The sequence below is a fragment of the Nicotiana sylvestris genome, chromosome 6 (genome assembly GCF_000393655.2).
Source record: "Nicotiana sylvestris chromosome 6, ASM39365v2, whole genome shotgun sequence".
Lineage (NCBI taxonomy): Eukaryota > Viridiplantae > Streptophyta > Magnoliopsida > Solanales > Solanaceae > Nicotiana > Nicotiana sylvestris.
In genome coordinates, this window is record NC_091062.1 from 140,940,060 (window position 1) to 140,952,890 (window position 12,831).

Here is a 12,831-nt window from a genome sequence, read left to right on the forward strand (position 1 = left end):
AGTTGTTGTACTAGAGTGTGTACATTGTGGATATCAAGGTTGTGCAAATGGGGAGTAATTGTTTTCCCCTAACTGTATGTTATGAAGTTTGATTTTTCTATCTCGAAATACTATGGCTTTGTCGTATTTTTGAATTTTTAAGGCATTAGAAACCTTTGTTTGTGGCAATCTACCTGGTATACATGACTTGCTTTATTATGGTTATAAAGAACATTATTGGACTTAAGAAAATAACTATATATATTTTTTTATTGTGTTTTCTTACTACTTTATTATACGAATATCCATTACATTAACATGTTCCAAAAAATAATAGCATTTTCATGTTTTTCGTATCTACCATCTTTTCTGAGATATATTTTCTTATGAAAAATTATATTTATTATATACTAGTTTTCATTAAAAGGGAGAAATGAATAGGTTAGTCTAAATTAGTGGGCAGCCACACCTGCAAAAGACTTGTAATTAAGTTTGAATTTTATAATCAAATCCTTCTAGTATTTCTTTTTCAATTAATACATTATTTAATTTTTTTCTTAAATTTTCTTTAGTGAAATTTCACTCTCTCCTGCGCCGCCACTCACACCCTTCATTTTTGACTCCACCATTCCCAACTCTCCACACAACTCGACTCCTCTGTTCTTCTCTTCTCCTCCAATGGCGTCTATCACCATAAACCATTCATTTTCCCGTAACCCTAACATCTCATTCCATCCCCAAAATCCTCTCATTCAAACCCAAGCTCTCTTCAATTTCAAACCATCAATCTCCAAATGTTCCCCTATTATCCACTGCGCAATCCGCCGTCGACCCGAATATACCCCGAGCCACATTCCCGACCCGAACTACATTCGCATCTTCGACACCACTCTCCGCGACGGCGAACAATCCCCAGGCGCCACAATGACCACAAAAGAAAAACTCGACGTTGCGCGTCAGTTAGCTAAGCTTGGTGTTGACATAATTGAAGCCGGTTTTCCTGCTTCTTCTGAAGCTGATCTCGAAGCTGTGAAATTAATAGCGAAGGAAGTTGGAAATGGTGTGAATGAAGAGGGACATGTTCCGGTAATTTGTGGACTTGCGAGGTGTAATAAGAGGGATATTGATAAGGCTTGGGAGGCTGTGAAGTATGCGAAAAAACCGAGGATTCATACGTTTATTGCGACTAGTGAGATACATATGAAGTTTAAGTTGAAGATGAGTAGAGATGAAGTTGTGGAGAAAGCTAGGAGTATGGTTGCTTATGCTAGGAGTATTGGTTGTGAGGATGTTGAATTTAGCCCAGAAGATGCTGGAAGGTTTGCACTTTACACTTCCATTTTGAACTTTATCGAAAAATTTAATGTTATTCAACTTTTCAGGTATTAAAAATATAAACTTTGATGTGATAATGTCCCTGTTACACTAACTTACTTTTTAACCATTACTTTAATATTTTTTTCGATGTCAGTAGTATAATATACATTTAGTAAGAATATTTCATCAATTAACATTTAACTTTGGGCTATCATTTCACTAAATATAACCACATCCCTGCTAGAATTGTTGATTCTGAGGGTTTTTTCGTGAAGCGATCCTTATTGAATTCAGGCAATCCAGGAATTTGCCAATCTTTTTTTGTTGATAAAGTAATCAAATTTTATTAAAAAATAGCAAATATCTTCCCATTTACATGAAGTATGCCCAAAAGTAGAAAGCTTTCAAAATAATATGATTTTCTAGCAACAACACGCAATCATCTATGCTTATAGGGATCTCGCGGTGTGCACCAAAAAGAAATAAGCTTATAAGATGCTATTTTCTTATTTCTCTTGTGGATGAGTCATGGCCATTATGGTCTTATAGTTGAATAGACAGTTTTATGCTTAAAGATAGTGTTATATAGATTCAGATATTTACATAAAAATGATTAACATTTTAGCTGGTGAATGATCCTTCAGAATTCTGTAAAGTTTCTGGAGATGATCTTGTCACAAGGCTATTGACACTAAACTGGCTTTTAATGAACTCGCTTGTTCACTTCATTCTTCTCTACTAGCGTGTGTAAGAGCGTGAAATTTATGCTCTGTTAAGTTGCCTTTTCCTATTAAGGAGTTGTCTGGTATGATGCTTTGAGATCTCAAGTAAGAGGTTTTAACTACCTACTATTTTCTATTGTCATGTATAAAAGCTCGTGGACTAGTTAAGTGATTAGAATTGGCAATGGTAACCACTTTCATGCATTCTGTAGCTTGGATTTGTTGCCGTCATTGTATTTTGAACTGAGCCTTATTTCCTGTTTATTCCTCTCAGATCCGATCCAGAGTTCCTCTATCATATCCTTGGAGAGGTCATCAAAGCTGGGGCAACAACCCTTAACATCCCTGATACTGTTGGATACACTGTTCCCAGCGAATTTGGAAAATTGATTGCTGATATAAAGGCCAATACCCCAGGAATTGGAGATGTGATCATCTCAACACACTGCCAGAACGATCTTGGGCTTTCTACTGCCAACACCTTAGCTGTATGTAGTTCAATGTTGTTTAGAACCTAGTGGTTTATACCAACTTATAAGCTGTATGTTCATTAAAGCGTGTTCAATTTCAGGGAGCATGCGCAGGTGCAAGACAAGTAGAAGTGACCATCAACGGAATCGGTGAAAGAGCTGGAAATGCTTCTTTGGAGGAGGTATGTGAGGGTTCTTCAGTGAGAAACTTCAGGTCTCTTATGTGCATGATTTGAGCTCCAAAATTTGAGGGGTGGTAAGAGGTGGAATCACCAAGTATACAACCGGACTATGAGTTCCCCTCTATTCTTTCTCCGTCATAAAGATGGGTCTTTAAAATATTTTCCCATAGCACTGTAAGGTATTCTCTGCACAAAAGGAACTATTCTACCTCTTCCGAAACAAAATTAACATCTTGACTTTAAACTGATATTTTTCTTTTCGAGAAAGGTAACAATGTATTATCATCAGCACAGCACTATATTTACAGTTCAAAAACAGCAAAAATGCTCTTGTTCATCTTACAAGGACTCTATTAACTCAAGTAAGGCTGAGCATCTTCCAAATATCTCTCTTTGCACAAAAAGTGAAACAAAAGTATACAATTCATCTTGATTTTAAGAGTAGAAATTGTGTATTATCTAACCTTCCTTAGAGGATCTTGTGGGAGCCACATGTTATTATTTTTGTTTTTAGGAATAAAATCAAGAAAAAAGGGTGTTGAGAATGGTAGAAGTGAGTACATCCAACCTTCTGAATTTGTAAGATATGTTTAAACTTATTTTAAGGACATCATTTTTTGGGGTGACGCGGAAAAGAAGGGTTGAGTAAGGACTTCATATTTAAGAATTAAGACGGGGAAGACTTTCTTTTTGACCATATCCTCTGTAGCCTTTAGACGCATTGGTCCATAGGTGTGACACTATGATGATTGAAGGTGATAAAAGCAGAAAAAGTAGACCTTAAGTCACTTAGAAGGAAGTTATATCGAAAGTCCTCCAATCTCACGGATTCAGTTTGACTAGCTATGAAATAATACAACTATAAATAAAGGATCTATATAGGCAATATCTAGTTTGATTTAATGTTTAACTGTTATTATTACACTCCCTTAAAGTAGTTTTTTCTCGATCATTTTTTTTTTCTGGTTAAAAGGCTTGTATGTCCCTGTAGAGATAAATGTGAAACGTAGACACCTCTGGTTTTAGATAAACCTACTTTGTGTTAAAAGTCAAAGATTGAACAAAGTGAATGGGTATAGTAGATTCATATGGCTGAACCCAACTAATTTGGGATTGAGGCATAGTTGCTTGATGATTTCCTTTTGTTGAAGTTAGTATCTCCTATGCCTCACATTTGGTTGCCTTTCCACTTTGGATTGACTATTTTCCACAATTAAAATTTTGCCACTCACTTCTACGGTGCACAAGTTTTCTACTTTTCTTCTCTGAGGCTAAGAAAAGAGCAAACTTTATAGTGACTACAGATTTTCATATATCCTTTTAAAAACTATTTAATGTCACAGCGAGACATCCAATTTTGGATGAAGGATGGAATTTCATGTGCTATCATAGTATTTCTCTCCCTCTCTTTCCCTATGTTAGCTTTTCCACTATTATTTATTAGGTGTGGTTTTACTTACCCTTTATGGCTCGATCGACCATCTATGTTTCTAACTATTTGAAAACAATAGTTGCAAATTTGCAACCATATTTTGAAGCAAATTTCTGCTGTTGGTTGTGATATGTTCTGTTGAAACGGACAACTACTGACTTGTATGGGATTCTTTTGTCCTCTGTGTTGCTTGTTCTGTTTGCTTTTCCTCTTGGGCATTTTGGGCTTTCATTTTCTAACCTGTTACCTTCGACAATGCCGGAATAGGTTGTAATGGCCTTAAAATGTCGTGGAGAGCAAGTACTAGGTGGCCTGTATACAGGAATTAATACACAACATATACTCATGTCAAGCAAGATGGTTTGTCCCCTGCTATTTCATAGTCTCTGCCGATATTTTACTGGTTAATATCTTTCTGATGTGCCTTCTGCTGACCCTTTGCTATGCAGGTAGAGGAGTACACCGGGCTTCATGTGCAGCCACACAAGGCCATTGTTGGAGCTAATGCGTTTGCTCATGAAAGTGGCATCCATCAGGTCTGCGTAATTTTGCTCTAATTCATTGTTGAAAGAGACAAATGTTCTAAACCCTAAACAGTTCTTGAAAGAGGCAACTCAATCCTCTTATTAGTTCATGGGCATATTTGCTTGAATGTTTGTTAATTTTTGCTTTATTCTGCTTTGACTAAGCACAAAATTTTGCTATTTAAGTTGAAAATAGATACTCTATTCATCCAATTAGTTCTGTAACTTGTATTACCTTGCTTTGAGCAAAGACTTTTTTTTTTGCACTATTCCATCGGGTACTGGGTAAGAACAAAAGACTTTTTTTGCACAAATCCTATAAACAGTACAATCATCCGCAGAGGAAGAAAACAAGTGAGCATGAACTATATTATCTTTTAACTTCGCGTCAAAATAACAGATATTTCAGAATAGGTCTGGTTCTGGTTACTAGTTTGCTGAATCTGACATCTACAAAAGCATAATATGGGAGCTGTTTTAAGAGTAATTTGCCGATATACACTGAAATAGTGAGTTGATGCAAGAGATTTAAGAGAATGAAGTAGAGGGAGAGAAGGAGAACGGAAGAAGGGAAAGGGATTATTAGATGCTTGTGAAATTGTTTCATTAAGAGCTGCTGAAAGCTCAAGGATACACAATATTCTTTTTATTGGCTCAGTGACATGTCTAAAAATTTGGGACAATGTGAAGGGTATAGCTTTCTTTGCTGGTATGTCACAGCTTTTCAGTTACTGTCACTGAAAAGTTGGCTCTGTTAGCATGAAGGGTTGTTCTCCAAGTTTTAAGCAACAACTCACAGCCAATAGAAATACTTTTAAATTAAACAGAAGCCTCAAAGTACCAAAAAACCACTAGAAAGTAGCTCCAAGTATTCCTTCTTGGGGCATTAGATCATTGTAGACATTGGTGAGCATATTCCAGGAGGGGCAGAGATCTTATACCTCCTGACATAAAATAGCTTCTTTCAAGAGTTTGAATCCACTTACTCTTTCATTTTTCAGATTATCCATTTGCTTTTGGCCCTTTTCACTTTAGTTGCGTAGTTATTATTCCTATATTTGGATATCTATGAATAAATCTGCCACATATCTGGTTAGAGATTGATTAGTTGTTCTGTTTGCACTGTTTTTGATTCATCTTGAACTGCATAAAGTGTTTCAGTTAAACATCTTTAGTGTCTCCCCCTCCCTTTTCTTCCTTGCGTCAAAGCTGGATTCTCTACCTTTTTATTATTGTATGGTTGTGAAGTTTAATTAATTCAGTTTTTCTTTTTCAAACTCTTCCGCTTAAACTACTTTGTGCTCTCTAGGATGGAATGTTAAAACACAAAGATACATATGAGATTATATCTCCTGAAGATATTGGGCTTAACCGAGTTAATGAATCTGGCATCGTCCTTGGGAAACTCAGGTATGTGATTTTCCAATCAATGCTTGTTGCTATGATGGCATAAATGTTAGATTTCTGTGCTCTTCGAGCTTTTGCTTATTATCCGTTGATTATTAAACTTGCTTAGATTTACTACATCCTTTTTGTTGCTATGAAGGATATATTTCTTTAGTACTTTAGTAAGGCTCCCTGATCAACATGCTGTTGCTGTTTCAATAATGAATCGCATCTTTGTTGTTTTAAAATACTGTAGAGGTCTTTAGGAACTTCCTCTCTTCTCATGGAGGGATGAAGTAGAAGAAGCTTATTGAGTTTGCCTCACTATAAAATGTCAGAGCCACCATTGCATCAGATAATATCATCACAGTCTGTACCTTTGTCCCTCCTATGCCTCCCTCCGAACCTGCACTATTCATCATTTAAATCTAATTGCTTCATTCCTATAAGAAATTGATATGTTGAACATTTTTGTGTAGTGGGCGTCATGCTTTGCAAGCCAAAATGCTCGAGGTAAATTGTATGCCCTGGACTTGAGTTTCTTTCTTATATTTAAGAGCATGAAACAAATCCTTTAATCCTGATGCAGCTTGGATACGATATTGAGGGAAAAGAACTTGAGGACCTCTTTTGGCGATTCAAATCTGTGGCCGAGAAGAAAAAGGTGAATTACGTTGTTGAAATTTCCATTGTTGTACATATATTTACATTGTCATTCAAATGCACGTGGAAATGCCCTGTGGTGCAGTTTATTAATTTTGTGATGTTGAGAAGCTTTTTTTTTTTTTTGGGGGGGTGGGGGGTTGATGGGTGGAACATTTTCTCCTTCATAGATTGACCTTGTGGATAGAACACGGACTAAACATGTAATTATGATCCCCCCCCCCCTCTCTCTCTCTCTTAGTAATCGATCTTACATTTACCAAGTATGTCACAACTCACATCTTTTTGAGCAAGACGAAGTATGTTGCATATTCTAATTTTATTTGTTGTAGTGTTTTCCTTATCTCTGTGTCGGGGTTGTATAATCACTCGTGTGAAACTGGAAACAACTGGGTGTGTAAGTACTTCTAAAATGTTGTAAGGTGAGACGAATTAAGTATGAGAAAAGGTGGAATTGAGAGAGAGAGAGAGAGAGATGAAGAAAATGGAGGGTGGATGTGAATGAAAAAGTCGGTGGTAAAAATCTTAGAAATGACACCTGAAAATTGGTATGGTCCAACTCCATGTTGGTTATAAGCTGAAGTGTAAAAATTTTCCTATTATACCTGGTATATTATAAAATACCCCTCTTCTCGAGCTGGGGTTACTGACAAATTAGTGCTAGGACCTTTTAAATCATCTTTTCCTTGTGCAAACTTTCTTCTGCTCATTTGAAAGGGTTATCTGGCTAACTTTTATCAGTTCAATTATTGAAACTAAGGTTAAGCTACTGTGTGGATCTAGTATGATGTTGGTATCGTGGGTATGTTTTTTGACCATCTACTTATCTCCTACTGCTCATTCAGAAAATTACAGATGATGACCTGATAGCATTAATGTCAGATGAAGTTTTCCAGCCTCAATTTGTTTGGCAACTTGAAAATGTACAGGTAAATGTCATTGTTGACTACATTTACATCGGTTTTATTTAATTTTCTGACTTAGATCTGGATTGGGAATGATAGTTCAGCTGATCAAAAGAGTTCCTGTTCGATGGACAGGTTACATGTGGAAGTCTTGGCCTTTCTACGGCAACTGTTAAGCTCATTGACGCTGATGGTCAAGAGCATGTTTCTTGTTCTGTTGGAACGGGGCCAGTTGATGCGGCTTATAAGGCAGTTGATCTCATTGTAAAGGTCTGAAATAGAAATCGAATTTCCTAATAATCTTGTCATTAGGACTCGTTGATTGCAAGCTGATCTGTTGGTTAATGTTCAATTTTGAAATGCTCATTCGGTAGAATCTCTCTTTTATGCAAATCATCAAAATTATACAGATACTGATTTTGTGTTCTCCCCTGGCTATATGTGCGTCAGGTTGGATATTTGTTGAGCAAAGTATTCGAAAGCACATGATTTTGGATTTAATGTCTTGTTGAGTCCTCTTACATGTATCCTTTTTGTCATCATCTGTTCTACAGAAAAAAATGCCTTCTTTTCTGACCGTTCTCTTGTTGTGAAAGAGGTCAGGTCAGCCCAAGTATATGGAGTTGTACTTAAAAACTATGACTAGAGTTCCATTTCAAAATTAATAACCACATATGAAGTCCTTTCTTAAAGCTAGTCCAACCCTAACTCAGCATCCAGCAGATCAGCACTGAATTCAACAATGACATACAGACGGCCAAATTCCGCGTAACAAGTGCCTTCTATTTTACTCTAATGCATTGTGAAGAACCTATCGAGAGCCATTTCATCATGTTCCACATAAATGATCAACCTACTGGCTTTATAATAGTTTCTAAAAATACGTGAAACTGTGTTAAATAACCATTTTGAGTGAAAAATCTACATTTTGAACTTGTCTTACAAGCAGATTTGGCTCTAGGAGATGGTATTTGGCTCTAAAGCAGTAGTCAATTTTTGGTTTTCAGTTATTCATCTTTTTTTACTGTTTGTGGGCTCTTTTATGAATGTAGTGTTCACCCATTATGCAGGTACCTGTAGCACTCCTTGAATATTCCTTGAATGCAGTCACGGAAGGTATAGATGCCATAGCTTCAACCAGAGTTTTAATTCGTGGGGAGAATGGCCATACATCAACCCATGCTTTAACTGGAGAGACTGTACACCGTTCTTTTAGGTATGAAATGTACCGGCCATGTTGTTTCATCTAATCTTATTTGCCATCTTTCTTTGATAGAACATAGGAAATACGGAGGGTGTGTTGGTGAATTTTGGAATCAAGGACATGACACGGAAGTGAAATGAGCCAAAGTGATATGTTTTTTCTATAAAGCTAACTATGCATAACCCAGATTTAGGGCTAACACATGAATAGAAAAATGCTGTATGAGAACTATGATCGATAGCAGACGTGGATATTTAAATGGAAGATATTTGCATAGCATGAATATATCAGCTGAAGCATAGCCATAGTAGACATCAGATTCATGTTTCTGCCACTGCAACATCTCTCCCCTCCTCTTCGGAAATACTGCTCCCAACAGTTATCCCTGTACCCCCAGGTCCTTTCTCCAATCTTTATTTCGTCATTTGACTTATCCAGAGGGAAGACCTGTGTCAGTGTATCCAGCAAGTTGGGGAGTTAAACTTCATAGTAGACCGACATGATTGGCTGGATGTCAAACATGTACCCGGCATATTTTCGACCTACATATAGCTAATGCACATACATTATGTTTTCTGGCGAGTCCGTAAATTATTGTTTTTTCTTTTCTCCTATTAGAAATGTCTTATACGAGTTGTAAATTCTGGCTTCCAGTACAGACTCTGTGCTGATGATTTGATTGATATTTGGGATATGTTGCTTTCTCAACCAAAAAAGTCTTATATGTCTACTCTCTTCTTCCACAGTGGAACCGGAGCAGATATGGATATTGTTATCTCCAGTGTCCGAGCCTATATTGGTGCATTGAATAAGATGTTGAGTTTCAGAAAGCTGGTATCGAAACACAGCAAACCTGAAGGCAGTGCAGTCGTATAGACATCCGGTATGATCGAGTTTATGGTTCTTATGTCTCTTGTGACTGCTGCAGCTTTATCAATTGTACAGAAGTGGGGAGGCTGTCCAAAGAATTTTGACCTACCTGTATTCTCATTTTTAGAATTGTGGCGGCCAAAGAGATGTCATACGCCCTATCGTTTCTCCAATCCCTCTCCATTCTTCTGCATGTTGATGTATTACCTGTTGTTTACATCTTAATTTAAGTGCCTGTTAGTGCTTGAAGATCATCTAAGTTTTGTGGTATATCTGGTAAACATAGACACACTGTTCATATAAGATGTGTTTGAGGGGTGGGTATCGGTTGGTTCAGAAGTTCGGTTCGATTTTTTTGGTTTTCGATTTGCGATTTTAATAATCAAAACCAAACCAAAGTATTTTTGGTGCGTTATTTTCGGTTTTTATTTTTCGGTTTTAGGCTTGTCAAATTGGACTTCTTTCTTAAGCAATAAATGAGCCTCAAAATTAAATTCTTACAAAGTTTATGAGGCTCAATGCATGTGCCTAGCAAATTGTCCTACCATAGTCTGCTATAACATAAAATTTAAGTAGAAAATAATAAAATATGCACTAAGAATATATGCTTATTGTATTTGCTAAGAATCTGTAATAATGAGTATTTTTTTATTGTTGAATTTGCAATTTAATATTTTCTTAGTAATAGCTCTTATGATTTGCACATTAACGGAAAGTAACAGAAGAGATTTATGTTATCATCGGGGAACCAATAGATATCATAATTTATTGAATAATGATCATGGTGGTTATTAATTTTTGGGTAGCGTGACTTTGGGGTTGAATGAGTTTCTGAAAAGTGTGGCATTTGGAGTTTGGACTTCAACATTCACTAACAATTAATAAATGATTGGCCCCATCAAACATTTCCGGATCAATCTGAATTCATTGCAAATATAACAAATACAGACAATGAATTATAAATAGATGAAGAAAAGTTCTAAAACGCTGTTTCAACAAAAATGACAGTCACTATGAGCAAATCAGCAGTAAAATATACTACAAATTACAAAAAGTGAAGAGTAGAATAAAGAGTAGAAAAGAAAGGAGTAAGAAAGGAGCGCACAGGTAGGTAGCAGGAAGAAGGAGACGCCTGATGTTGTAAAAATTAGGGTATATGTTAAATAATTTTAAAAATATGAGTATAGGTTAAATGGGGGCGACCAAATGGGGAGCCACATGCAATTTTTACTAACATGTTAGACTTAAGAGTAAAGATGAGCTCAGAGGCTATAGGATCCATACTTAAAAAAAAAATTCAGTTTTTCGGTTAACCGAAAAATCAAAATACTAAAACCTAACGCCAAACTTTTAAAAAATATAAGCCGCAAACTGACCGAAAAACCCAACAAATTGAACCGAATAACCCGAAATTATCTGTTCGGTCGGTATTATATGCTCTTGCTTTACTAAATTATGGAATTTCATTCTAGGTTAATTGCACAAACCTCTTTTGAGTTTTCCCCTAATCCCATGGGTTTTACAAATGTTTCTGAAATTACTGGAGTCTCTTGTTTTAAAATTACATTTAGCGATATTCTTACACTTGCAACTCCCTAACGTTTTGCCATTTAAAGATGTCTTATAGCCCGTTTGGCCAAGCTTCTTAAGAGGTAGGTCAAAAGTGTTTTTTTTTCTTTCAAAAGTACTTTTTCCCTCCTAATTTGAGGTGTTTGGCCAAGCTTTTTCTTGGGAAAAAGTGTTTTTGGAAAGAAGCCGAAGCAGTTTGTGAGAAACAGAAAAAAGTAAAGCAGAAGCAGAAGCAGTTTTGACTTTTCTTCTTACTAAAAATACCCTTAACAAAATATAGTATATACCAAAGTAATCGTTAAACGTAATACTTAGGATATTAATGTATACGCATTTCTTCTTATATAACTTTCTAATATATAGTGACTTTAGGGGTGAATGCTTTTATATTTATTGAATGATTTTTAATATATTTAATTTATATTAAAAGAATTAGGTACTTTTTAATTTTATTTTCATATTTTACTTAAATAAAATGAAAAGATTTAATAATTGCCTGTAATAACAAAATTTTGAGATTATTTATTTACTCATAATATTAACTATTAAGTAAATCTATTCATGTCCTTATTCATAATTTGATACTTAAAAGCACTTTCTGAAAAGCTTGGTCAAACACAAATTATTGCTTAAAAGTGCATTTTAGAGTGATTAGCCAAATACAAACTGCTTCTCTTCAAAAATACTTTTTTAAAAAGTATTTCTCAAAATAAGTTGATTTCTCCAGTTTGGCCATACATGCTATTAAACTGAAAGTGAACAACTTTACCTTCACTATTCCCTTATTTTCAATTAAGTCCTCATCAAAGAAGATGGAATCTTATGAAGTAGGTGTCGATAATTCCTAGTCTTTAAATTATTCAATCTAATATATACTTTTAATCCATGTTTGGAAGCAAAGGCTCAAAATTGCTCTACTCTTCTCACTCTCTAACGTTCACCTGCTAACGGTGCTCATCTCCATCGCCGCTCAATTGTCGGCGAGTCACAGGTAAGTCCACCCTTCCTTTCTCGTTCCTTCTCCCTTTCTTTTCTCTCTTTCCCTCTCTTGCTTTTCTTTCTCTTTCCTCTTTTTTCGTTGTCCTTTCTTCTGGTGTGACCGGTGCCGGCAGATTTCCGGCGAACACCGGCGACGACAATTCCCCCTTCGAGTTCTTTCCCCTCTTCTATCTTCCTCTTTTTCCCCTCTCATCTCTCCTTTCTTTCCCCTACGCCTTCTCCCCTCTCTATTTTCTCCCCTATCTCTCTTTCCCCCTTCTTTCTTTCTCCTCTCTTTCTTCCCTGCTACCCTCCCCCTCTTTTGCCTTCCCGTTTAACCTTGCTGCCCACTGTATAGTGGCAGTAGAGGCAGCGGGACCATCTTTTTCTTTTTTCGTCTCCTTTTCTTTGTCTAGGTCAATCAGAATAGTGCTTAGGGTTCACGGAGGCGGCGATTTCAGCAGTTGCACCCAGCGGCAATGGTGGTGCGTGGCGGTAACCGATGTCAAGTTATATTTCCAGGTTCTTTCCATCGGGAGTTGGTACCTCCCGATTTCTTGTATCTTTCTTTATGCTAGTTAAATTGTGACTATTTAGTTAGCATCAAGCATATTATTAGAGCATTTGTAG

At 36.3% G+C, this 12,831-nt stretch overlaps 1 protein-coding gene across 1 annotated transcript; it reads left to right on the plus strand.

Moving 5' to 3' along the window:
• Positions 1-535: 535 nt before the first annotated feature.
• Positions 536-9,908, plus strand: LOC104225991 (2-isopropylmalate synthase B). The gene is made up of 12 exons (XM_009777874.2): positions 536-1,298; positions 2,293-2,506; positions 2,590-2,670; positions 4,370-4,462; positions 4,552-4,638; positions 5,936-6,036; positions 6,492-6,525; positions 6,602-6,676; positions 7,521-7,604; positions 7,716-7,850; positions 8,651-8,796; positions 9,531-9,908. The coding sequence occupies exons 1-12, from the start codon at positions 658-660 to the stop codon at positions 9,658-9,660; spliced, it is 1,821 nt and encodes a 606-aa protein (XP_009776176.1). The 5' UTR covers positions 536-657; the 3' UTR covers positions 9,661-9,908.
• Positions 9,909-12,831: the final 2,923 nt, after the last annotated feature.